At 42.4% G+C, this 27,839-nt stretch overlaps 1 protein-coding gene across 3 annotated transcripts in view; it reads left to right on the top strand.

The window, feature by feature from the left end:
• CABIN1 (calcineurin binding protein 1) overlaps positions 1-27,839 on the top strand; it is a 116,670-nt gene that overhangs the window by 50,614 nt on the left and 38,217 nt on the right. For all 3 annotated transcript variants that reach the window (XM_058037268.1, XM_058037267.1, XM_058037265.1), the window contains exon 30: positions 2,906-3,019. In XM_058037268.1, the coding sequence (XP_057893251.1) occupies positions 2,906-3,019 (114 nt within the window). The remainder of the gene's footprint in view (positions 1-2,905; positions 3,020-27,839) is intronic.

Below are 27,839 nucleotides of genomic sequence, written 5' to 3'. Positions count from 1 at the left end.
TCTACTTCAGCTTTTTTGCAAGTTACTGTACCCTGTCAGTCATCTTGTCTTTGAATCTTGGGGTGATAAAGATGTGGGAGGCAACAGCTGAACTGGAAAGAGTATTTCATAATTGCCCTGAGTCAGACAGCCAAATCCAGCCTTTGAGGCTGGCAAGCAGTGTGCCAAGAAGAATAAATCCTTTTTGCTGTGTCCTGGATCCCTTCACCCACTCCTAATAACTTCATCAGCTGAAAACCAAGCAGAGCAGACTCTGTAAAATCTAATGAGTTGAGACCTGCTCAGGCATATTTACTGGCAATAAGTGATCATGCTGATTTAAGGAGAAGGGTAGTGGAAAATCTGTAACTATGTCTTTTATTCCTATTAGCTTTGATTGTGTGAAGTTACCGTGTAATTGCCCCATTTGTCTGAATGATCTTTTCTCCTCCTGGCTGGGCTGCTGCCATCATCTTGTTCAATAAAAGCCTGTGAATTATGTGCACCAAACACATGCCTGTGGATGGTCAGTGTGATGTGCACTGCACATCCCAGCACCAGAGCATGATGCTACAATTAACGACACAATTAATGAAATGACACAATTAATGATCTCCTAACCTTTTCCTTGTTTTCATTTGAGAATACATCCACGGCTAACATTTCTTTAGATGAGATTTCAGATCTAAGCTTTGTGGTGGGATGGTAATTTTCTTAAAGATTTTGTTTTCCTTGAATTTTTATGTGATAGTTTTAACTGTAAGATTCAGATTACCACACATTAGGCAAGTCTTACTTCATTTTCACACTTGGAATTAACTTACACTTCTGATGACTATGATTAGCACAAAATAAAGCATTTTCTCTGCCTGGATCTTGGATGATCCAATAGGATTATTTTTGTTGGATTCTGATTTTATTCAAAACAAGATGGCTTTCATGGAAGACCAGATTTTTGTAGCTTCTCTTGTGTTGTATTTTCTTCTGTATGTATTTCCAAGTATTTTTCAGGATTAGGTTAACAGGATTACAGAAATACATATTACAAAAGAAGTTATGTAGAAGAAAGTTAGTATGCAGCTGAGTTTACACCTTCTGCTTTCTTCAGTCTTAATTAAATTTGACACTTAGTGATAATAATTAAATTTACTGATATCCATGACCAGCCAGAAAGTACCTTGTGATATTTATGAGTGAATATGTGTTTGTTCCATACCAAAACAAAGCTGTCCAAATCCCATTGATTACGCTGCACTATAATCATGAATGCCCTGTGTAAGTACCTCTGTGAGCTCTTGGAATGAGGGATTTTTGACACCCATAAATATCTGGTCATTATTGCCAGTGTTCAGCTCTCCTGCACATGAATCCATAATCAGCATTTTGCTGGAGGGGATGCTGCAGTTCTGGTGAGGCATTGGAGATTTCTGCATGATTGCTGTCATTAGCACAAAGGCACTGATGATGGAGCAGAGCTTCCACTGTTTCACCAGGGTCTTGTAAATAAAAATACTCTGGAACACAGGAACTTTTCTAATAACCCCCAGCCCAACACACAAATATATACACAAAAGAAAGGATATTACAGCTGGAATGTGCTTCTTGGATGGACATGATTTAATCACTTCTATGACTCACAGAAGTGTATTTCCAGACCACAGCACACAAGCCAGAGTGCAACATTCTTATTTGTCTCTATGAACCAAACATCTTCCTTCCTTTCATGTCCTCTCTTGTGATGTCTTCTGGTCAAATGCAACTCAGATGCCACTTTTGAACCCTGAAATAAAAAATGAAGTAAAGCAAAGCTTCCATCAGTGAAACCTCACAATTAATAACTGTCCCATCTGTTGGTAACATTCTGCCTGGAGCCAGCAGCTGTCCCTAGTTCTCAGCTACAAAAGAGAGCTCCATGCATTGAAATTTTAGAGGGATAGTGCTTTTATCAATTTTTGGTTGTCATCTATCATTTGGTCCCCTACTGATAATTTCTTGTTAATTCACTGAGCACTATTATCCAAGTTTGATCTCAGTTGTGGGATTTCCAGGGAGGTGAAGTGAACTTACATGGAGGGCAATGCTGGGTGGGGCCAAAAGCTCTGAATTCCCCTCCCCACTGAAGGAAAGCTGCAGTTTGAGCCTGAGGGTCGAGGCCTCAGCTCTGGCAGGTTATTCCCTGCAGGTCGTGGGCCCAAGGAAAAGAGCTGTGAGTGTGTGGGGAGAATGGAACAGCAAGTATGACAAAAATGAGAAAAGACATTGCAGGTTAATAAATAAAAGTGTAGTTTGTTTTGTACTTTCACCTGTGGTGGCTTTTGCATCCCCTGTGTGGTATTTGCTGGTTCCCCAGGAGGAAATGATGACTCTGACTCCATTTTCTTAGAAGACATTATTATATTATATTATATTATATTATATTATATTATATTATATTATATTATATTATATTATATTATATTATATTATATTATATTATATTATATTATATTATATTATATTATATTATATTATAGTATATTATAGTATATTATAGTATATTATATTATAGTATATTATATTATAGTATATTAATGCTATACTAAAACTGTACTATAGAATAGAGAAAGGATACAGACAGAAGGCTACAAAGAATGATAATGAAAACCTGTGACTCCTTCCAGAGTCCCGACACAGCTGACTGTGACTGGTCATTTAGTTAAAACAATTCACATGAAACCAATCAAACAATGACCAGTTGATAAACAATGTCCAAACTGCATTCCAAAGCAGCAAACACAGGAGAAGTGAATCCAATAATACTGTTTTCATTTTTCTTTGAGGCTTCTCAGCTTGCCAGGAGAAGAATCCTGGGCAAAGAGGATTTTTCAGAAAATGTGACAGTGACATTTACTCCTGCCTCCATGTGACCTGGCTGTTGTTTCCACAGAACCTGCAGTGGGCCCGAGACGTGCTGCTGGGCAGTGGGGTGCCCTGGCAGCAGCTGAAGCACATGCCTGCACAGGGCCTCTTCTGTGAGAGGAACAAGACCAACTTCTTCAATGTAAGTTTATACAGCTGATAAACACAGTGCACTTGTGTTCTCAGCCAGCCCTGAGACACCTGTTTCTCATTGGAAAGGTCTGCAAAGGGATGGGGATGTGAAATTCCACGCAGGCACGTTAAACAAGCCACGAGCAAGTAAAGGAAAGGAGAATTACAGAGATATTTACTGGGTGAATATCTCTCTTGAAAGGTTATTTCTGGTGAGCTGGAAAACATGGGGAGAGAAGCACCAACATTTTTTCAGTTATGCATCATTTATCATACACTTGATGGCTGAGCCCTCTTTAAAAATTGTAATTTTGTTCGTCTTGATTATCCTCTTGTTTATCCTGTTGTTTCTCAACTCAGCCTGCAGTTCTCACGATGAAAAATAGTGCTGTTTGCTCTAAGAGCTCTGCTGAGTTGGAAGGAGCTTTCTTGTGCTCTGCTGTCTGTAGCAGAAGGAGTGTCCCAGCCCCAGAGTGAGGCAGCAGCACTGTCACAGGGGCTGTCCCTCTGTCTGTGATCACTCCACAGGATTGTCCCTGTGTCTGTGATCACTTCTAGGACTATCCCTGTGTCTGTGGGTTGTCCCTGTGTCTGTGATCACCTCCCCAGGGTGCCTGTGCCTCTCAGGGGACACAGAATGCTCCTGAGACTCCCATGGTCATTTATCCCTCAATTCCCTGCTGGGACTGCCACTCACACACTGCTGTTGTCTCTGGGATTTTTGTCTTTCCTGTGCTATGTGCCACGGTTTTTGCCTTTTGTTCTTTTGTGACAGGGTTCTTTAGCAGTTCTGGAGAGCCTGGAGATGCTCTGTTTGTCATTCTGGGCTGAGTACAGTCCACATCTGTTATGTGGTTGCCTGTGATGGCAGTGACAAAATTTTGTGTCTCTGCTTTCCTATCCAGTGCTTCTGTTTTAATATTAGAATTGTGAAATTTATTTGAGCTTTATATCTCATAACACCTATCTTCATTTTAGCTGTATGTTGTGTTAATTAGCACCTCTCTGCAAACCTCTTTTAAGTACAAGGTAAGTGCTCATCTCTGATTATAATCCCTCAGGTGGGTTAAACAGCACGGGAATATTGACAATGGTTCAACATTGATTCATGGATCAGTCTGCAAAAGGGGTTTCTATATCATTGCATCTTTCTGGAGAGAAGTTTTGATTAACAAGTGCTGTCAGCCAGCAGCTAAACACCATGCACCCATCTGATCCCTCCCCTCCCATTCCCTCCATGGCATGGGGAGGAGAATCACAGAAAAGGTAAAGCCTGTGGACTAAAATCTGTTAAAAACTGAAATAAAAAATGTTATAATAATAGTAATGAAAGGAGAAATAGAGAGGAATAAAACCCAAGAAAAGCAGGTGATGCTCCATCCAGCTGCTCAGTATCTGCTGGCTGATGCGGCAGCTCCCCAGCAGCCACCAGCCCCCCAGTTTCTGTACTGGTTTATGTCCATCCCTCCCTTCCACCCTCTGGCCAGTTCCAGTCACCCTTCCTGGCCGTGCTCCCTCCCAGCTCCTCGTGCACTTCCTCACTGGCAGAGCCTGGGAAACTGCTGTGGAGTGAGCTCTGCTTAGCAACAGCTACAACATCTCTGTGTTATCAGCATTATTCTCACACTGAATCCAAACCAGGGCTGCAGCAGCCACTGGGAACAGAATTAACTCTGTCCCAGCTGGGCCCAGGCACAGCTGGTGGGACAGACCAAACAGTGGCACCTCAGTGATGGCTGCACAGCTTTGTGCTGCTTTCCCTGCACTGCCTGCCAGTTTTCCCTACAAAAATCCTGCTGTGGTTAGCCCCTGACACTACTGAATGCTTGGACTCAGATGCACATAGTGCAAAGTGTTCTTGTGGAAATTAGTGGAATTATTCAGCATGCTTCAAGCCAAGTGTGAACTCTGCATGAGCAAAGCTGACTTGTTCATCACTGCAGGGTTAAGTGTCAGTGTTCTGTTTTAATGGATGAGGAAGATGAGCAGTAGGGGACTGAGAGGTGTGTATAAGGGAGTGTTTCTACTAGAAAATGTGAATTACCACATTAAGGGAGATCAGTGGTTGACCTAAATCGTGTCTAGTTTTTGAATGCTAATGCTAGCTAATTTAATTTAAAGAGATTCCACTTTATTCCTAGGTGGAATTTTCTAGCATTATTTCAGAAAGCAATTATTTCTTATTCTGCATACTGATATTTTTATGCTCTGAAGGATGAAAAGTACTAGCATAGATACTTGACAGCAGGATAATAATGTTATTTTGTAAATCAACAAAAACTTAATTCCCATAATTGATTTCTGTAATCAGAAATTAGATACACTATGAAAAAATAGACAACCTTCAACAAAAGGTATGTACTGGCCCAGTGCAATATATTGGAATAGTGCTGGAAAAGATAGAAACTATTTGTAAATTATATTCTCAGTTTGAACTTGGGTCTGTCACCACACAAAGGCAGTGTTAGTCTGGAGTCCTCCATGTAGATCACTGTCTCCAGGCTTTAAAAATTTTTGTTTGGGGATGACCTGCAGTGTCTCAGCTGTGGGGGCATCTTGACTTAACTCTGCATGTAGGTTTGTCTTCTGGGAACAGTTTAGCATGATGAAATATTTTGGTGGTCTCATTTTCTACCCAGCAATATTTTCAAAATCCTCTTCAAGTAACATTGTGTGAAGCATGTGGCATCAATCCAGAACAGATGACACAGACATAGCACAGTGAGAAAATCCAGATCTGAGAGGGAAAGGACCACAAGTGCCCATGACAAAAAGCTGGTGGTGTCAGCTGACATTCCAGAATTGGACAAACCTCAATCTGTGAATAACTTGGAAAACAACCCCTGAGCTCTGCACTGACCTTGCCTGGGTTGAGGCACAGCCATTCTGTTCCCATGCAGGGCTCCCAGGCAGGCAGTGGGGAAGAGGCTGAGCTGCTTCATCTGGGGCAGAGCTCTGCTGTGTCATCCCCTGGGCAGATGGTGCTGCAGCCCACTGTCCCAGCTCCTGTCTTCACATACACACTTGGGTGACAAAACACAAATTCTAGCACTCTGCAAAACTAGTCTCATCTAATCTTAGAAATTAAATGGCCAACCTGAAGATTTTCTAAGCCTATTAATGTCCCCTAGGGTTATTTCCAACAGAAACCTTTTACTCAAAGTGTTTATTTGCTTCCATAAAATGCCTTTGGTTTTCTGTTTTGAGAAGTCTTCAACCTTCATGATACAAAATAGTTAAATAAATGTCTCAGTGGCTTTTTGGATACTTTACTACTGGAATACCTTTTTCTTCTGCAGCAAGTAGCACTGGTGTTTTTAATCTCTCGTAGAGAAGATTTAGTGTTGTTGAAATTACAGCTGACTCAATTTTACAAGTACAAACAACAGAGTGCAAGAGAGAAAGCTAGCAGCTCCTCCCAGACATTTTATAAATCATGCATACTCCTAGTAGAATTATTTATGAAATGTTTATGACAGCACTGTATGAAAAGAAATAAACCTGAGTAAAGCTGTCTCTTGTTAAATTTTACTGCAGAACTGCTGGTCTGGATCTGTGTGTCACAGGCTGTTGTGTAATTTGTTAGCTGTCACTCATCTGCAACTTAAAATGAGCAAAAAAGGCATGTTCAGTTAGCCCTGACTTCTTCATTTGACATATTAGAGTAATGTCAGGATGCTCAGAACTTCCCTTTTTCAGTTCCAAGAAAAAATAGTGTTCCTGCATTATTGTGCCTATTTGTTTCCCAAGCAGCACAGAAAGGCCCTGATTTTCTGGTTTTGCATGCTCATGGCTTTGTTAGTGATGGCAATCATATGAATGAATATTGCTCTTATATTTTTAGGAGTTTCAGCTGTGTTCCTATAAATTACTGTCAAATCTGGTGGTTTTGGCCATTTGTCTCTTGCATGTACAGGTACATCCCAGCTTTTCTCCTCTTCTTCTTCTCAGTGTGAGTGTAAATATATACAGAGATTTTTTTTTAGGATGGCTGCAGGATGGTTTCTATAGTAACTAAATTAGAAATTATTTCAGCAGGAGGAAAAAAAAATCCCAATATATTGCTTTATATAGTAGGGCACTTATTTATCCAGATTTTGTGGTACTATTAATAAAACAAAGTTAAACTTTGTGCACAGATGATGGGCATTGATCAGGCTGTGGGTAGGTGGGATTGTGGAAGAAGCACTTTGAGCTCCATGTACCAGCAAGTTCTTCTCCATATGGTTTAATATACACTGTTTGTGTTTTCCTGGCACATCTTCTGTGGTAATAATCATCTGTTGTAATAAAGATCTTCATGTCCATCTTTGGTAACTTCCCCACAGACAAAAGCTGTGCATGCACACCATTTACTACAGTGTTGACACTGGTGTGCATGAAGTCTTGCTGCAGACTGTTATGGGTAATTGTTCTGGTTTTAATTCCAAAAGCAGTGCAGTGTGTTTATTCTCTGCTGTGTGTGTAAAGCCCTTCACTCTGTGCTCTGGGCAAGCAGGGTCAAAGCAAGGTGGGGGCATCCACTGAGCACCTGAAGCTGCAGACAGCAGCAATTCCCTTTATTTTATCTTTGTTCTTGCCAAGTGTGCCTGGTCACTGGCAGGAGTCTCTGCTGAGCAGTAGGGTAAGCTCTGGACACTGAGTGGTTGAAGTCTAAAGTTGGTACTGCAGGTTTCTAAAGGTAGTTTTTATTACACAGCACGGTGTTACCCAGTGGGAGCTTTCTCTGTGTGGGTATTCTCTGTGCAGCACCTTCTTCCCTTAGTTGTGTTCCAGGCTGAGAGTTACATCTGCCTGTCTAAGAGCAAAGTTGGCTCTGAAAAGGAGACCAGGGTTCTGTTTTGGGGTTCTGTGTGACCAGAGCCATACAGGTGAATTTGAGATGCAGAAAAGAAGGCTCTTATGAAGTCCCCAATGTAGGGGACAAACAGGGAACATGCCTCAGCTCTCCTGGAAGTTGGGCAGTTCCATCAAGGAGATTTCATTTTATGCCTCAGTTGTTTTAATACATTCCCATAGATACACATTAGTGGTCACTGTCAGAAATATGGCATTGAGTGAATATATGGGATTTTCTTTTGATCCAGTCCAGCTGTTTGTTTCTCTCCCATTTCCTGAAGTGTAACCTCAGCATTTATGATTCTCATGCCTTTGATTAAAATGATTAAAATGAAAGATTTGTTACAGAATTTAATGTTTCTCTTAGACACAGCTGGCTGTCTATCATCCAAGGGAGAAGGGAAATCCATTAGCAGTGCTCTGAACCTATTTTAGGTGTGTGCTCTGCCCAGTCTGAGTTTGCTGCCAGTGTTGGCTTGAAGAACCCCCAGGCAGCACAGAGTGCCAAGGGGCAGCTCCTCAGGGCTGCTTGAGACAGCCTCACTGAAAGGTTCAGCATTTCCTGCCATGTACTCAAAAACTTGAAACTGGAGGAACAGCAGACTAAAACCACTTTTGTAGCAATCTCACCACTCTGCTTTCCTTCCTGTCCTTGGCTGGTGAGAGATCTGACTTACTCTCCTCCTGCTCATAGTTGATGTGTCTCTTTTTGGTTGGCAAATGTGCTTCCAGCACCTAGACATCTGCTCTGGGAACATGAGCCTTCCAACCAAACTGCTGCCATTTAGATCAGGCTGGGGGGAAGTGGAAAGAACTTGAAGAAACTCACTGTGCATCCATTGAGTTGAGATTGTGCCCTCAGCATGGTGAGAGGTGGAGTTTAATCATGTGTGGAGGCTCTGAGAAAATGAATGATTATGTTTTAGTTTGATCATGATTGATTCTGAAAAAATGTTGGTCTTTTTAGTGCTTCTAATGCTTTATTTGAAAATGACTACGAGAAATTGCCAACTCAAAAAAAAAAAAAAAAAAGAAATCCCAAGGGACATCCCAGAAATCACAAGGGTTTAGTTATTCCATTTTGCTGTTCTTACTTCTGAGGGTTTTGGATGCCATTTTTATGCAGCCACAAGGGAACAGAAACCTTAAAGGAATCATTACAAAAAAAACCCCAAAAACCACTTTGATTCCAGCAACTAGATAATGATTGAAGCAAGTTATTAGACTTAGTACCATTTAAAATGTAAAAACTACCTAGAAAAGGTGACCATTGACACTGTTCAGTTGCACTAAACAAAACAGTAGCAATACCACAATGACAACATATAATAATAGTTTGTTGGGTTTTTTTCTACTACTTTTCTTTTTTGTGCTTAGGCTAGGTAGATAGGGATGGTTTTAGATGCCATTTTTATGCAGCCACAAGGGAACAGAAACCATGAAGGAATCATTACCAAAAAAACCAAAAACCACTTTGATTCCAGCAATTGACACTGTGTAGTTGCACTAAACAAAACAGCAACAGTGCCATAATGACAACATATAACAATAGCCTATTTTTATTTTTTTCTATTACTTATTTTCTTTTCTGTGCTTAGTCTAGGTAGGGTCCCTAGGGATAGGGAGATCTGGTTAGGGGATGGTTAAATTCCTACCTACTTCAGAAGATAGAATTGTCTTTAATCTCTCCAGGACATGGCCATGTTGTAGCCCTGAAATGTGCTTTCCCTGGGCAGGAGCAGGCCCAGGGCTCTGCTTTGTGCAAGGGCTGTTCAGTAATGCAGCTCCTCCTGCCAGCTCCACCAACTGCTCAGATGCTCAGGAGGAGACATCTCTGTGCTGCAGATTTTCTCCTTGTGCAGGGATGTGGCACTTGGGGAGCTGCTGCTGCTGCTGGCAGCAGGGCTGGGCTGGGCTCAGGGGCTGGGAGAGCTGTGGGATGGTGGGAATGAGGGAAGAGATGAGGATCTGACTCCATGTGTCAGAAGGCTGATTTATTATTTTATGATATATATTATATTAAATATATGATAAATATAAATTAAATATATTAATTAAACTTATTATAAAAATTAAGTATATTATATTAAATATATTGTATAAATTGTATTAAAATAATAGAAGAAAGGATTTCATCAGAAGGCTAGCTAAGAATAGAAAGGAAAAGAATGATAAAGGTTTGTGGCTCAAACTCTCTGTCTGAGCCAGCTGACTGTGATTGGCCATTAATTAGAAACAACCAAAGCCCAGATGCACCTGTTGCATTCCACAGCAGCAGGATAATCATTGTTTACATTTTGTTCCTGAGGTCTCTCAGCTTCTCAGGAGAAAAAGTCCTAATGAAAGGATTTTTCAGAAAATACCATGGCTACAGAGCTGAGCCTGCCCTGGGGCACAGCTGGCACAGACCCTGTGCTCTGCCTCACTGCCTGCCTGGGCTGCTGCCCCAGGAATTTTAGCAAGGGTTTCACAGCTTTCCCCACGTTCCCCAATAATGACATTATAGACCTATTGTTCCTCATCTGGGTGAGGAAACCATTTCTGCTGTGGTGAAGACATATTTGTGTGGAAAACTGCTGAGAATAAAGGAAAACCCTCCAGGAGTCCCTCCTGAGCCACATGATTCCATGATCATATGCCTTAATTTGTAAATATAGTCAGCTGTATAAATGGCAGATATTTTATAGTTTCAGTACAAGCTGAAGTTTGGAAGACTAAAAAATGCAAACAAATCAGTGTTTTCCCATTCTCTTTTCCTTGGTTTTCTTCCTTTTTGGTCTTTGCTAATTTTCTCCATTACCCTTCACTGTATCTTCTGCAGAGCAGAATAATGTTACAGGTGTGATGCTTCCAGCACTCATCCTTGAATGTTCCTTGCACCACAGGATAAAGGAAATCCTACTGAAAAAAATCATTGTCATACCTGCCTGCAGATTCAGGAAAGCATATTTGCATTGGTTACATAGAATTCTTATTGACAGGATTATTTCTGCATCAAATATAGAAACTAGAGGTGGGGTTTTTTTGGTTTTTAATGAGTACTTAAATTTTGGACAAGCTGATTCATAAAAATGCATAATAAGGTGATAGCCCAACCCTTTTCTCATGACTGAAAGTTAATTTTATGAAACTGAATGTATGAAAGATTAGTGACTGTGACTCTGTTGAATGTACTGAGGACAACTGTTTCTATGTGGAAAAAAGTAGCTTTTCAAAAATCCACATATTTTAGTCAAGTAATCATTAATATGATTGTTATATGTTATATGTCCATTGTTTTTCTCATCTAGCATGGTAAATGGCCTCCACTGGGGAAAGAGGATGCAGGAAAGGATGATACAAGTTGTCTCTACTGTGAGAGTTGAAATTAAATTATTTCTGTTCTCACTTTACCCTTGATAGTTGTTCTTTTGTCAGTTAAAAGCCATTTTCCATCTTTGTCTCTTGTTTTCCCATCTGTAAAGTTAATTTCATTCTATTCATCCATCCCCTGCCCACTGATTTTCAAACATTTTAGTTGAAAGAATGCTTTTAGCAGGTCCAGAGGAGTTGTACCTCTCATTGTCTGTCACTTGCTCTCTCTTCTGCAACCTTAATGCAGTTCTGGGACAAGGCAAGCAAGGGGTTAACTGTGCAAGTGAAACTTTCATAGTGATTGGCCTGAGCCCAGGAACCCAGCAAGCAATGAAGTCTGAAAGTTGCCTATAAAAAGCTAGATAACTTTTTCAACCTCTGCCCAACATGTTATTTACAGTTCCTCACTCCATCCTCTTGGAAAAACAGAACTCATCAGTGAAAAATGTCCGTCGTTCACAGAGTTTTCTGTCTCACTGTATACACACTGTTCTTCCTGGCCAGCTCTGCAGCCTTCCAAGGCCCAGCTAGTAAAGATGCCAATAAATCTAAATCCCTGGAGATACAGCATGGGCTTTGGAACTGTCATTTGTGCCAGTGGATATTAAACAGCTTTTTTTTTTTTTTTTTTTTCCGTTCTGTTTCCCTAGGAAAAGTTTCTTCTTTTGTTGAATAGATGAATTTTTAGGCAAAGGTAAGCAAGGGAGCAAATGACCCTGAAATAAATGAAGCTGTTGCTTTGTGGAAGAGAGATTGTCATGCAGATGGTAGTGTTAGAGGACATAAAGCACTTTGTTTTAAACCTGGATCTTAAAAGTCTAGCAGCAACCATTCCACCCACTCTAAACTGTATTTGAAAGGTGGAGGCTTGCTGGAATACTGTGTGATCAGTGTCCTTTTACAAATGTGTAATGAATAAATCCATTATTTGATTTTTCCATCTGCTTTCTGTGTATCAGATACGGGTGGGAGAGCTACCTTTAGGCACTTAATGGAATTACTTTTACCCTTGGATTGGCTTCTTTCCTCTTAAAAAAAATATAAATAGGATTTTTAAAACTAATTTAAGATTTTTAAATACTGTAGGAGAACAGAGTTTTAAAGGTGGTGATCCATGAAAGGTCTTTAAAATGCATGTTTTTATATTCTATGTGTATTATATGTCTATTTATCAGACTAGCTGTTGCCAGTTCTTACTATGAGTGATTTCTCCCAGTTTTATCATGGAAATAAATGGCAAGAACAGTTACAGCAGTGTAGACTGCTGCATTAAAAAAAATAAAACAAACAAAGGAAACAAACCCAGAAAAGACTAAATCTGGAATCATTGAAGAAAATCTAAGACATAAAATTGTATCTGTATTAGGTGCCATTAGCTTTCCTTTCTCCTACAAGTTCCTACAGTCTCTCTCTGAAAGCTTTGACACAGAATTCCTACTAATATCCATGTGTGGAGTTCACACAGGAGTGTTGAGCAGTCAATAATGTCCATGTGTCTGAAGTGGTGAAGTTGTACCTTTTGTCTTTAAATACTCCCTTCTTTTGTTCTAAAACTGGTGGCATCACTCTGAGGAGCATTTCTGTAATGAATGTGGAGCCAGAATCAAGCCATTCTCAGGAGTTTTCTTCAATTCTTCCTCCTTAGCTGGAGCTGTGTGTGATAAAGCCAGGGTGAGCAGTGCTTTTTGATGAGCTGTTTCCTCCAGTTGTATGTTCAGAGGATTCTGTGATGTTAACCAAGGCAGTTTCCTCTTCTGTACATTCAATTTTGTAGATATTTCCACGACTGCTTTTGGGGGAGGTATCAGCCTGTATATCTTGCTCAGCTCTTGTCTGTTCCATATTCCAGGTATGGAAGATTTTTTTCATTCCTGTATCTTGTTTTGGTAAAAATACCAATTTCACTCTGAAAGACCCCAAATGGCAGTAAGGGAACACAAAGGCACTTCCATCAAACTGCTCATCCTGCCTTTCTGAAACGCTGTGAGAATTTTTTTCTGCACCAGGGATGGTTTTCATTTACCTGGAATTATGGTAATTTATAATAACTTCCATCCTTGTAGAAAGAAGAGCATTAATAGTTAAATTAGCTTTATTTTATTAAAGAAGTGCACTTAATGAGAAATATTCCAGGAATTTCAGTTCTCTGGAAAAGGATGTAAGTATTTGTCATGGATAAACAGTGCCTTAGTGCAAAAATGAAAACAGAAGAATGTGGGATGAGAGCAGCATGATGCAAACCTGTGTGTACCTGTGCAAGCAAGCAGCATTTTTAGATAAATATTTTTAACTTAATGGCTACAGCAAGATATAATTGGCCAAGTTAAGGAGGTTAGGATGCAGAAGATGGCAGATGATGGTAGGTAAGAGCATCTCTCTTGCTGTGTGGGCTGACCAGTTTGCAATGTCACTGCACAGAGCTGAAATGTGGACATTGAAGTGGGAGTTCTCTGAGTAATACTACTCCATCTTTTGGCAAAATTCCTGAAGTTAGAGGAGTAAAAATGTTGAATATTGTATGGTGTGTTATTGTTGCAGACTCCTTGGCTCCTGTGGAGGAGGTAGGATTTCCTGGCATAATGTGAGCACTTCTGGAGTTTGCTGGTGGCTGCTGTGGAAACAGCAGGGTGACCAGTTAGGCAAGGTGACTTTCTCAGCTCCTGAAAGGAATTAAAGCAAAATAGGATTGAGTGGGTGAGTGAAAGTAATGAAGCCCATAGTGGTCAGTATTTCAGCATGCTCCTCTGAACACTCAGATGTATTACCCTGATCCAGCAAGGGAATTTCTGTGAGAGCTTGAGTGACAAATGGCTTTTTTCCAGGAACTTTATGGCCTTTGTTCATTTCTGTTACCTCTACTCCATCTCCTCCAGTTTGCTTACTCACCTCCTGTCAATAAAGTGTCACAAAATTGGCTTTTTTGAAGATGTTTAATTTTTCTATAGGTTAGAGGAAGGAAAATCAGAAAAAAAGCCACCACAAGCTTTTCACTTGAAGCACTTCTTACAGTTACTCAGAATGAATTATGAATTTTGCTGGCTATTTGGTTTGCTGACACAGTAAAAATCAGAACTGGAAACTCCTAGCAGGTCATTTTCTATTTAAATCTTTATCTCTTCAGCTGCTCCCTGTGTGTATATTCAAAGTGAATTAGCACTTAGACTATGATCTCCTGTTTAGCAGACTGAAACTAGTGGGAGTCATTAATGCAATGGCATTTTCTTAAGTATTCAGATGTTTGAGATAATTGAATGTGCTTGGTGTAACAGCTAAAATGATTTCTGTTCACATATTCCTGGTTTATTCCTCCTGACAGGCTACACTGAGGGTTTAAAAGTGTGTGTTGGGGTTTGTTGCTCCTTTTTTTCTTAATTAATAGTACAACTGTCAACTACAGCATTTCAGAATCACCAGGCTCCAGTTATTCCAGTGATACTGAAGTGAGTAAAGTATTTCCAAAAATGTGGATAAACCTGAAGCTAGGCCAGGCTTTTATGTCCATGTAGCTCATCCATGGAGAAGTTTGTATGCAGCCATCCCAAACTCAGTGACACCACAGCACTGCCTTCTGTCATTGGGATCTGCTCAGTGTAGAGCACATATTTCATGTTTGTAATCCATGTGTGTCACAGCTCGTGGCAGATTCAGTGTTAAAAAAAAGCTGAAATAGAATCATAAATCAGATTTTAAAGAGAAGGAGGGCTTGCAGGTCTGTGTTGTTGTATAATGAAGCTGGGATTTCTGAGGTGAATGCAGTGCAATGATTTCAAAGGTATTTTCTTAGTAGCAAAAGGGAAAATACTGAAGGGAATGGTGAAGGGAATGGAAGTGTTGAAATGAAATGCACATTCCAAACACTTTGTAAGCTGAAACACCGACAATGGGATAAACTTAATCCTTAAAAATTGTATTTAGTGACACATAAAGGTGCTGTTTTCATGCCTGTAGCACAGTAGTTTTTTCAACAGGCTTGAAAGAAAAACATATGGCTTTGTTTGCCCTTAGACTGACAGCTCTGTACTAAAGGTCTTACTGAAAATTGCTTTCTTCCCAGCAGGTTTCAAGTCAGGGTATTTTCATTGTAATTTTTTTTCCGATTAATAAGAAAGCAAAAGTATTTTTCTGAATTATTTATACTAAAGAGAACATTACTTTTAGGACCAGCAAAAATAATGCTTCACATTTTCTAGTGTTTCAAATAAAACAGGCAACTATGTACACAGACATTTTCTGAAAGTTAAGCTTATTTCAAACAAAGAGATTTTGGAAGCTTAGGCTTTTACTAAATGTTTTTTTTTAAACCTTCTTTTCAATATTTAAATTGCATGAGCAAATAAGCAATGCTCTATATAGTTTGTAAACAGAACACTCAGCTATAAAAGTATTAGAAACTGACTGAAATTTAAATTAACAGCAGTGAGTGTGTTCCAGCTGGAGGGAGTTTTGGTAGGAAACAGACTCAGCATTGGTAGGTTGTGTTACAGAATTTCAAGTGAAGAATTTACAAAAAAACCCAGTGTTGATTGCTTTGGAGATCATCAGTGTCTTGATGTGAAATTCCAGAGCAATCCATTGCCCTTGCTGACATGCAGAAATATCCACTCCTGTGCAATAAAAGTTTTTATTCCAAGTTGTGCCCCTTGTCACCCAGGCACTTAGAAAGCAAAAGGATTTGAATTAGGGAAGAAAAGAGGAGACACATAGACAGGATTTAACTGCATTACACATTTCCTGCCCAGGATTTCTCAGCCCAGCACTGAGACAATCAGTCAGTGTGACCCTGCTGACAAAGTGTGGCACAAATCATTTTAAGCAGAAGGGTGGGTCTCCACTCTGTGAATTAGCAGTCAGTGAGTATTGCTCTGTCTGAAATCACTGCTGGAAGTCACAGCCACTGGTTTTGGGCTGAGCATCAGGGTGACAGGCTAGGCAGGTAAACCATTCCCTTGTAGGCCCATTTGCTGGGTTATTTTGTCACTGTCTTCTCAATATGTCACTTCTCTCCCTTCAAAACCTGACAAGTCTCTGCATGCCTTTTGTGAATAATTGAGCCAGAGTAAGATTTCCTGCCTCTGTATGTTCTCAAATCAATAAGGTAAAGCAAAGCAAAGTGTCTTTCTTCCTGCAAACTTGTGTCTGAGAGCAGCAGACTGGGGCTGACAGAATGAAAGGCCCACCAGGAGATGAATCTGAAGCTGAAGTCTTTTAAGTATGTGGGCAGCAAGGTGAAGACAGCAGGACAATGAACTGCATATTTCTGTTCCAAGTCTCCTTTCAGCTTCATTTCTTCCTATTGCTGCCTTTTGACATCCTCCTCTCCCATTTTTCCATTTGCACTTGTTCTTTCTTCTTCTATTTGCTCTTTTGAGAACTACAGTTCAAATGTCATGTGTAGGCAAATAATTTGATATGATTTTATATTTGTTTGTCTCTAGACAGACAGCATATTGTCCATCTGAAATTCCCAAAATAGTACCTTTATCTGTAGAAATTTCTGTTCTTGAGTAAGTTTTTGAGCTATAAAATTATATCAAATTCTGTTCTAGCACTGATGGAAAAGAGAAATTTTCCTGGAAAATATTTATATAAGACCACAAAATTTGCCAGTCTGGATTAGACAGGGGTTTCTAGGCAAAAATTTCAATTTGGTAGCTATTGTTATTTTACTGTTTGCAAGAAAGAAACAAGAAAGACTCAAGAAAATACTTGAGTTAAAGAAGGCAAATCCTGCTGCTGGAGGAATGATACTTTCTAGATCCTGTAGGACTTGCACTGAACTGGAAACTTCAGATTACTCTTATTTCTACAAGGAAAATGAAATCATCTGTAAGTGAAAACAATGTCCTACTTCCTTAAAAACAAGAGGTGAAATCTACCTCTGCTAAGTGGAAATAGAGTTCGTGCTAGGGTTTACATTGCATATCCTTCAAACTGAAAAAAACCCATTTGAAAATGGAACAGAATTTCAGATGACCTTAACAAACTCATATGTTGTGTTTGCAAGGAAAGCTGGCACCCTTATCTCAGCAGTGCAGAGAGGCCTCAATCTTTGTGAACATTCATTATTCACCCTGGAACATTTCATGGAGAAATCCCAGAGTGCAGAAGTGTAAAATCATTTCCATCTGGCTCCTTGTATTGTGGCACTGGGGAGCACATACTGGAGCTCACACACTGCAGGTGATTCTGGCTCAGGTGTTCATCAGACTTTTCCTGATTGGTGCTGATTTGAAGAACCAAAGATTTTTAAACAAAAAAAAAAAAAAAAATAAATGAGGCTCAAAGTAGGAAACATGGACTGCAGTACAAACTTGTCAGTTTTAATGGTCTTTAATGTTTTTAACGGTCTTTCCCATAACTGAAGGGCAAGTATAGGACATGGTCTTTGAGGATTACCAGTGGCACCTAGGATGATTGTTTTCCTTTCTCAGAGATAGTTTGCTGAGCTGAAACTATTCATTCTGAGTATTTATTTTTAAAAGGACAAATGTTAGGTCATCTTGTTGACTCTGGGCATGTTTCAAGTTCCCTGTAATTGCTCTGTCAGTCCTTTTCCCATCCATCCTTCCTTGCCAAAATGCATAAAGCCACATTGTTTTGGTCCTGTATCACCTAAACTAAACTTAAAAAGCAGTAGAATTTAGCTGTTTCTAGAGCCCTCATTGCACAGTGTCTTCAGTTAATAAAACAAGAAAACAGTGTATCAGTTTTTACCCTTAACCAACCAGAAAACTTAAATATTGTGTCTAAATACTGCTCTGTATAAAAGTGGTGAGTGAAAAGGCCTTTGGTTTTAGGTGGTGTTGGGTCTGACCCAGGAGCAGCAGCAGGATGGTGCCAGCCCCCCTCTGCAGGAGCCTGGAGCAGCAGTGCCTGCACAGGGCTGCAGCTCCCAGGGGTGTGGGTGGGTGCCTGAGAATAACTCAGGGTCATTTCTGACACCAGCACCAAAGCTTCAGTCCCTTTCTATGAGCACCAGGTGCTTCTATCCACTTGTTCTTCACAACCTTTCTGAATTTGGAGCATCTCTGTAACATGTGCCATATCCAAATCCTGTGCTGTGGGGTTGTTCCCACAGGGATGCCACCTACCCTTCATCCAGCAGATGTGTTTTTTACCTTAGGTAACTAATTTGGAATTATTCTGCTCAGTAGCACTGTAAGTTATGTACACCTGCACATGCAAATATTGCAAAATTCCTTCTGCTTCTGAGGGTTCAGACAACTGACTAATGCTGTATGCTGTAGGAGTCTGCAGTGCAAACATGGGAAATACCATGGTGATTAATGAAAATGCCAGTCAGAGAGACAAAAAGTTGATAAGAAACCTTTGGAATTGGACAGAATCAAAGATAATACATGGTGAAAAACATATCCTTTTAAACTTTAAAGATAAAGAGACAATTTCAAATGAGTGAACACCAACAGTGTGTTTAATTCCAGGTACAGCAACTACTTAATTTGCATAAAAAATGACAATACACTGGAAAAAGCCCCAGTGTAATAGAGGAGATAGGAGCTCTAATGTGACTAAAGGAGCAGATGAAAAAGGGCAGGTCAGAAAGAAGCTTATTTGCATGAATACATAGAAAGTAAGTATTCATTTCAGTTCTGTATTTAAAATGTAAATCTGTGCTATGCAGTCAAAAGAGTAAAGGTTAATGGATTTTTGAAGTGGTAGTGTTAAAACTGTGTTGTTAATCAATATAGAATTTGTTATTACCTTTGGTGGAAAGATGTCAGAGGCAGTGAAGACATGGGTTATTTTAGAGAGTGGCAATGCCCATAGTGAAATCTTTAAAACAAAAGACTTAAACCCTCTTACAGTTTAATTGGAGACAGGGTATTGTTGATTAATATAATTTTATAGAAGGCAAATAGGGTAGCTGAGTTATTCTTTAGCTATTTTTTCAAGATGCTGTTAAGCATAGAAGTATGTGTATGATTTATGCAAATAAGTAGGAAGTGGCAAGGTGTATAGGGCTTTCAGTGTGAGAACCCTTGGACTGCTGTGCTAAGAAAATAGGAACATGAAGAAAAGATGGGTAAAAAGTGGCTAAAATGATGGGAAAGGAAGATGTTAATACCTGATTTTTACCTGTAGTGGTGTTACTTATAGTGGGTACTGTTGTGGTTGAGAAGCAAGGTATTAAACATGAGGTGTTAGTAGACAGGATGGATTTTGAGCACTTCAGAATAATCCTAGTAAGTGGAAGAGGGAAAAAATCCAATCCAAACCAAGTCCCTGCAGTGCTTGGAAAGGCAAGGAAGAGGTCAAAGCAATTGCCCTGCCTGCAGAAGTGAGAGAAAGGAGCAAGTAAAGATAAAATGTTTAAACTTCTGAGATTAAGGTAATCTCAGAGCCTGGATCAGTGGCTGGGAAAAGAAGATGAGTTTAGCTGTGCTGAGCTGAGATGGAGAAAGATGTGTCAGTGAGTTTGTGAGGCAGGATTACATGGACTGAGGTTGGTAGCGGGCTGGCACACATTTGGGGTCTCTTAATGGGAGACTTACCAAAATCATCAAAAGCAGGGAGAGAGAAGTCCGGGGGAAACGACAAGGGGAGATCTTTTGTTTTCCCCCTCAAACTGTTTGAGAAAGGCAGAAGCACGTAAGGAAAGAAGTGACAAAGGGCTGGAGCCAGAGCGCTGACAGCAGCGCCCCTGGCAGCACCGCAGGGGCCGGGGAGGGGACGATGTGACAGTGCCAGCCCGGGGATGGGTGTCTGAGGGAACGATGTGACAGTGCCAGCCCGGGATGGGTGTCTGAGGGCACGATGTGAGAGCGCCAGCCGGGGATGGGTGTCTGAGGGGACGATGTGGCAGTGCCAGCCCGGGATGGGTGTCTGAGGGGACGATGTGAGAGTGCCAGCCCGGGGATGGTGTCCGAGGGGACGATGCGACAGTGCCAGCCCGGGATGGGTGTCCGAGGGGACGATGTGAGAGTGCCAGCCCGGGATGGGTGTCTGAGGGGACGATGTGGCAGCGCCAGCCGGGGATGGGTGTCTGAGGGGACGATGTGCCAGCGCCAGCCCCGGATGGGTGTCTGAGGGGACGATGTGAGAGTGCCAGCCCGGGATGGGTGTCTGAGGGGACGATGTGGCAGTGCCAGCCCGGGATGGGTGTCTGAGGGGACGATGTGGCAGCGCCAGCCCGGGATGGATGTCTGAGGGGACGATGTGGCAGTGCCAGCCCGGGATGGGTGTCTGAGGGGACGATGTGGCAGTGCCAGCCGGGGACGGTGTCCGAGGCCGCGGCGCCGCGTGTCGCTGCCGTGCGGGGGAGCCGGGGGTGGCCCCGCGGGGGCGAGCGCACAGCGGTGCGGGCTGTGCCGCGGCGGGGGCGGCCCCGCGCCCGGCCATGGCGGCAGCTGCGGCGGGGAGGCGGCCGGTGGCTCTGGGCTCGGCTCCGCTGCGAGCATCCCGGCGGGCCCCGCCGCCTCGGCGCTGCGGGCGCAGTAGCGAGCCGGCCGCGCCGGGGAAAAATAGGTCACGGACGGGCCTTCGGTGGCGGCGAGGTGAAGGGCGGTGAAGCGGCAGCCGCGGGGTTAAACTGGGTCAGGGAATATTTCGGGGAGGTTTGGCGGACAGGTGGGAGCAGATAACTGGTTTTTATTAATGCTCGCGAACCGACAGCGGCAGCTGTTGGCTCCGTTGCCCTCAGCGGGATGGCTGCGAGCCGGGCTCGGCGGTAAGCGGCACCGACATCCTCTTGTCAGGCACGGCCGGCCCCGGCCCGCAGCCTCCCGACGGCGAAGGCAGAGGCAGAAATAAAATAAATAACTGTCCGCGGCGGCAGGAAATCCGAGGTATGCGGCTTCCAGGGCTCGGGCAACTCCGGTGCGAGAGGAAGTGTGAGCCGGGCGGGGGCGGTCAGGTGGGGGCGCGGGGGCGGCGCGGGGCCCGGGCGGGGGCGGGCGCGCTCCGGCTCCGCGGCCGCCGGGGAACTCCGGCGGAGCCAGCCCGCGCCTCGGTGATGGTGAGTGCGGGGGGCGGCTCGGGGAACTTCCCCCGCGGGGAGGCCGGGGCTCCGGCGGGCACAGATGCGGTGCTGCAGGAAGTTCGGTCTCTGTGCCCGCAGCAGCAGCGCGAACAGCTGCCGGCTCCCCCGCGCTGGAGGGCGTTCCTCGGCGTGCCGTGCCTTTGCCCTTTCCCGTTCCGCTCGCCCGCGGGCTCTCGGAGCCTCCCCTCAGGCTGGCCGTGACCTGCGGGGAATCCCTTCCCGGTGCTGGGCGGGCTGCGGGCGCCGCTGGGCTCATCCGAGCCGGAGGGAGGGAGATGAGATCTGATGACATTTGCCGTCGTGGTTGGGAAATACTTATTTCATTAGTTCGGTTCGCCTGCGGTTAGAGGCTGAACAGAGCTGCTTTGCTGCACGGGCAAATCCTGAGGGCGATGGGAAACGGAGGAGTCGAGAGAAGTTTGGAAGGGGGGACGAAAGGGTGAGGGATTTTTTTGTTCGATTCGGTCTGTATTGTTTGGGATTTCTCCTTCCTCCGCTCTCTGGGTGGGATGAATTACTTAGCACCCTCATTCCTAATGCAGCCCTGAAGCTTTGAGGGGCTTTTCGGTCGGGGTGGCACCGAGCAGAGAACAGCCCAGCTGTGCTGTGTGTGCGCTCCCTGCGCTGCTGCCAGAGCCGGGCGCACACGGGAGATTCCCCCGCTCAGCGCTGACCTAACAGCAAAGCCTGTTTGTTGTTCCGTGCCTGTTTTGCATGAGCCACGATGCTGGAACAGTTGCTGCTTCATTCAGCTAAAGAGAGAGAGAGAGGATAAGAGGATTCCAATTTAATTAGCAGTTTGTTAAAACCAGTCAGCTTTGTCTGGTCACATGTTTATAATTTTAGAACGTATGTCTTAATTGCAGTAAATTCTGGTGTTGTGCATAAAGCAAGTGCCACATGCTGTTTGCGGCATTGGCTGTGGCAGCTCCACGATTCTGGTTTTTTAATTTACTGCAGCCTCTGTTTGTTTGAGCAATGGCAGATTTTTGTGTGTGCAGGGGGCATTTTGCATGAAGCAGATCTAAGAATTAAAGCATATGCTGTAGAGGTTTTTATTACCCAGGGAGCTGCAAGTTGTGTCCCTTCTATTGGAGCATATTCAGGTTGACATCTTGAATACCCAGATACTGTTTTCAGTAATAGCACTGTTGTGTGTTTTTAGCATCTTTATTGGAATCTGAAATACTCTAAATGTTGAGGCCTTCCTAACTCCTCCTCCCCCTCAATAATTACTCTGGTTGTTCTCAAATAATTTCTGTCTCGCAGTATCACTGAAATCAAACACTGTACCCTGTCTTCTGAGCTGATTCTGCCGTGCCTTGTGTCAGACTGAGCTCTTGTGGTATTGCTGCTGGTTGAGCACTGAAGCTCCCCTGTGTATACTGTGATTTATGTTACTGTAAATAGGGTAATTAAATTATTGCTTCCCTGCAATGGCTTGTTCCTCTGGTGTTACCAAAGATCAGTCAGCTTTAGTTGGAGTGCTAGGCAGGCTGCTGTTTACTTGAATTAGGCATTTCCACTAACTCTTACAACTGGATAAAGAGCTGCTTTTGTTTTTCTGAGGAAGTCCTGGCAGTGTCTGAAAGCAAGACAGCATAAGGTGTTAGCACACATATGTGTCCTCCCCCGCAAAAAAAAAAAGGTAAAATACATGAGAAACAGAGTTACTGAAATTCTTTTTTGTTGCATGAATTCCTGTATCAGAGGAGAAAAGATAACTTGAGATTAGCTGTGGGGTGCATAACAGAAAGAGATTTTTTTACCTTTTATAGCCGTCAGGATTCCTTCAGGGCCTCCACTTGCTGGACAGAGAAGGGAAGTGTGCTGTGCATGCTGCTGTAGGGGGGGGAAATGAGATAATGAAATTAATTACTTGTCAGCTCCTAATGGCTTAATTGGAGGCTCTTAATTGTTGAGGATGAAATGTGCAAACTCATGTAGAGCTGTGGTTTTTGGAGAGGAGTGTCTTCCCCAAGGCTGTACCCACTGCATGTGGCTTTTTCTGGTTCATAACCTCTATTATGGAATAATTGTTTCTTACTACCTTTTTCAAATAAGCTGCTTCCTGCCCTCAACTTCAGCTGACAAACTGTTTGAAATCCAGGATGTGTATTTCTGTCATTCCTAAGCCAGTAGGAAACCTCAGGCAGAGCTGGGACCTTCAAATACGAATTAAGTCATGTGTTTACAAACACAAGTCTTTCTAGAACTGCCCTTAGAAAAAGGAGCAGGGAACCCTAGTCAGATCTTAGAGAATTCTGGTTTGAAAGGCTTTTCTGCTGGCTCCTACTGTCACTTTACCTCTGTCAGAACACTAGAGGAGTTTAAATGTTTGTTCCTTCTGCTTTCCATTGCTGTTTTTCTTCTCAACATTGACAAAAGATTTGAGTATTTCTGCGTGCTTCCAGATTGTGTGCACATACCAAAATACCAGCCTGTCATAGAACATGCCATTCTTGTCACTTCCAAAAGTGTTTTCCAATAGTGAACAGTTATATTTTTTTAGTACTATTCCTGGTTTGTATTGCATTTTATATTTCACCTTGGTTGGTAAAGCTTGTTTATATTAGTGCTGTTAAAAGTACTGACAGTTCTTCATTAAGTTCCAATATGCAGCTCTCTTAATTTTTATAAATAACTTCACAGTCTATTCAGTGAGGTTAACTAGCTTCTTTCATAATCATGATTTGTTATTAAATAAGCTGCAAAACCCCCTACCTATGATTGTTTTGAAATCTGTGGCTTATAAACTAAAAACTAAACTTATAAACTATGAATGTAAGGTCATAGTAGCTTTAAAGAAAATTGCCCGTGCCCAGGCAGAGCAGTTGTCACATATGGATTTGTCACTTCTGAGCAATGACATGGCCCTTTCCTGACCAAGTTTCACTATGTGCTCTCCACAAACCTGATTTTCTCTTGTGTCACCTTGAGCCTACTTTACTTTTTCTTACTTACAGTTGAGAAAAGCTACCCAACAGGTCACTGAGAAAAAATGTTCTCTTTTGAAAAGTCCCCGAGTGGCCCCCAAAGTCAGGTGGTGTGGCTGTGTGGTCACTCACAGTACTCTGAGGTGAAAGTGTTGTCTGAAAAATGCATCTTTGAAGGAGGATGTTTCTGGGTAATTTTTATGAAGATATAATTTTTTATCAAGATAAAATTAAAGTGAAGTCTTTTCTCTACCAGGAACATCACTTGATTGTATTTTATGAGCTGCCATCTGATGCTGCTGTAGAGGATTTTCAGTTTTCAAAAATGGTGATGGAAATTAGTAGCAAGCATTTTCTGGACCTTTTGATTTATATTTCTTCAGGCTCAAAGATCTCAGCAGGATCTCCTAATGCCATGTATTCTAGTGATTTGGTACTGACAAGAAAGAACACTGACTGCTTTATCAGTATTGTTTTCTGAAATGATAGCATTTTCCTCTGAGCTGCTGATCCAGCCCTCTAGCTTTTGATATTTTCTGAGACTTGGAGTCTAACACAGTGATATAGATGTAAAATGTAAAGGTGCATATGTCACTTTTCCTAAGAATTTGATGAACATGCTGAAATATTTTGCAAACACTGGGATTTTATGGACTCTCATCTTGAAATTTTACTCTGTGATTCTTTATGTAGAGGAGAGTAAAAGCTGAAAGTCTGGGCTGTCAGTGCAGGGATGCTGGATGTCAGCTGTTGGGTGGGAGTGGGCAGTTAAGCATTTTGTTTGTTGCAAAGCAAGGGATGTAGGATGGGAGACCAGTTTGTGTTGGCATAAAAACTGGAGTATTTTGGTAAAATAACTTTTTAGCACTCTGACAGCCTAGTTTAACATACTCAAAACCAATGAGTCTTTATGTATTGGATAATCAGTCATTTACATCTAAAACTTGGTATTTAAGTAGGTGAAAATGCATTCCTTCAGATCCTTCAAGCCTGAAGAGTTTCAGGCTGAAACAGCAGAAGTGACATTCTGTAAAAGCAGGGGACCCTTCCTGCAGTGTTAGAGCATGAGGAATCTCTGAACAGCTCTTCATGTTAATTCAGAATGTGAATCCTACATTACCAGTGTGCTGAATCTCAGCAATTAGCACAGCACTCAGTGTTACAAAGTTCTTGTCCTCCTTTCCTTCCTGGGGCTGCATGTACTGCTCTGGATGGTGGAGGCTGTGTTGTGCTTTGTGCCCAAGCAGTTTTTAAGGCAGGAGTGTTGTCAGAATAACTCCAGCAATGCTCTGTGCCAGGCTCACTATTTTTGAGTGCTACAAATGGTACTCAGAAATGATAGCTGATAGTTCTGTGTTCTGAAGCAATTTTCAATTTTCTTAAAATTAGGCTGAGGTAGAATCACAGAATTGTAAAATCACAGAACAGTTTGGGTTTTAAGAGGCTTTTAAAGGTCACCCAGTCCAAATCTCCTGGAAAGAACAGGGACATCTTCAGCCAGATGAGGATGTTCCAAGCCCTGTACAACCTGACCATGAATGTTTCCAGAGATGGGGCATCCACCACTGCTCTGGGCAGTCTGTGCCAGTGATTTGCCACCCTCATTGTGAAATAAGTTTTTCATTATATCCTGTCTAGATCAACCCTTCTTTAATTTAAAACCATTGCCCCTTGTCCTATTGTACATGCCCTGCTAAAATTGTGTCCCCATTTTTCTTAGCCCCCCTTCAAGTATTGAAAAGCCACCCTGAGCCTTTCCCAGAGTCTGAGCAGCCCCAGCTCTCTCAGCCTTTGCTCCCACAGAGCTGCTGCAGCCTGTGATCACCTCTGTGGCCTCCTCTGCACCCCTGCAGTGGCTCCAGGTCTCTGCTGAGGTGAGAACCTTGGGTCTGGGCACATTATTGCAGCTGAGATCCCCAGGTACCCTTCCTTCCCCCAAATAACAACTCCATTTACAGTTCCTTCCCCCAGATAACTCCAGTTACAGTTCCTTCCCCCAGATAACTCCAGTTACAGTGCCTGGACCCTGCTTTGTAACCCCTGGGGATCCTGGGACAGTCACTGTGCAGACAGAAGTGTTGGGATATGGGTGAAAACAAAAAATATCTCATAATCCTTAAACTTGCTTTTCTCTGGGAGCCAGCAGCTTCTCCCAGCTCTGTGTTAACCCAAATTCTCTGGTTCTGCAGCTCCTCCTTTGGGAGTAAGACTGAATGCTGGGGCTCAGCATTGGTTTGCCACTGACAAAGTTTCTGGTTGTAATTTATGTCCCCTAACATTTGCCATCTTTTATGCCTTAGCCATCATCCTTTGTGTTTAAGGGAAATAGTAAATTCTAGTTTGTAATTCATCTCATCCTGACCTGGAGCCTGTAATAGCTCAGGTGAGCCACATCCCCTAAATGCCTTTTCCCCTCTGTAAAATGTTTCTGGGTGGTACCATTAAATGTGTGTGTCTGTATCAGAGATGTGTGGAATTAGATTCAATTAATGCCACGTGTTGTCAAAAAAATGAAAGTTTGCTGATGTCCTCAGAGGGCTGGTGCAGAAGCCTGCCCATGGATGTACCAAGCTTCTTTCATTGCCTTTTAGTGCCATTTGCATCTGATGCCAGGCAGTCAGCTTGTAGCAGATACACAGAAAAGTTTTTAGCAGGAAAATCCTCTTAATTCAAGGAAAGGCTGTCTGTTAGGTGAAACCAGCACCCTGTCACTGTCCAGATGTGCCCAGCTCTCCATTTATTTTGGTGGTATAGAAGTCTTCTCACATCTGACCCCAGAAAATGGCTAAAAATTTCAAAATACTAATAAAGGATTTTGCCATCAAAGTTTTCATATTCTTTCATTAGATTTCTGCATCAAGTCATTTGTGTGTGAGAAGATTCAGAAGCAGTCTGTGTTCTCTGGATTTCTGTGCTTTATATCCTCCCAAAGAAAAAATTCCAAACTCTTTCAGACAGGGACCTGACATGAAACCAAAATGTACCTCAAAAAAGGGTACTGAAGTAACAGAGGCAGAATCTGAAATTCCAGCATGAGTGAGGAGAAACTCCTCAGTGTTTTCTGTTGAGTAGATGGAAGAGCCTGACTAAGTCTCTGGATGATTTCTGCTCTTCTGCATCCCTTTGGCAACCTTGAATTGTCTGCAGGACACAGTGAATGAAACTTAACTGTTGGTAATTTAATTCCTAACCAATCCTTTTTTTTTTTCTTTCCCCTAAAATACAGTTGGGAAAAGGGAGCAACTTATAGAGGAAAGATGATAAATGTACTTAAATAATTTGTTCCAATCTTTTTATCATGAACTGACCTTCCAGCTTGAGAAGTTGTCCAGCTGTCCAGAAGGGAACCTTTGTTAATGTTGGCAACAGAAAAGAGGAAAAAAAAAAAGTCAGTGTTCCACAGCTTTATCTTCAAATCCACTTTTGCTTTAGCACCCCAGATTTGCAGGTTAGAGGAATGAGGGACTGAACCAGAGGGAGTTCTTGGAGTGCCCTGGAGAAAGATGCTGGAAGGTCCAGCACCCTGTTGGTGTTAACCTGGAGGAGCAGTGCAGGGAGCAGCCCCTTCACCCTGAGGTTGGTGCATTGTGCTCACACCTCTGTGTTTGCTGCATTTCCCCCATTGTGTTTGCTGCATTTTCCCCATTGTGTTTGCTGCATTTTCCCCATTGTGTTTGCTGCCTGCTGCAGAGCCCCAGAGG

The sequence above is a fragment of the Melospiza georgiana genome, chromosome 18 (genome assembly GCF_028018845.1).
Source record: "Melospiza georgiana isolate bMelGeo1 chromosome 18, bMelGeo1.pri, whole genome shotgun sequence".
Taxonomy (NCBI): Eukaryota; Metazoa; Chordata; class Aves; order Passeriformes; family Passerellidae; genus Melospiza; species Melospiza georgiana.
The sequence above is the reverse complement of the archived record's forward strand: the minus strand, read 5'-3'. Positions and strand labels throughout refer to the sequence as shown.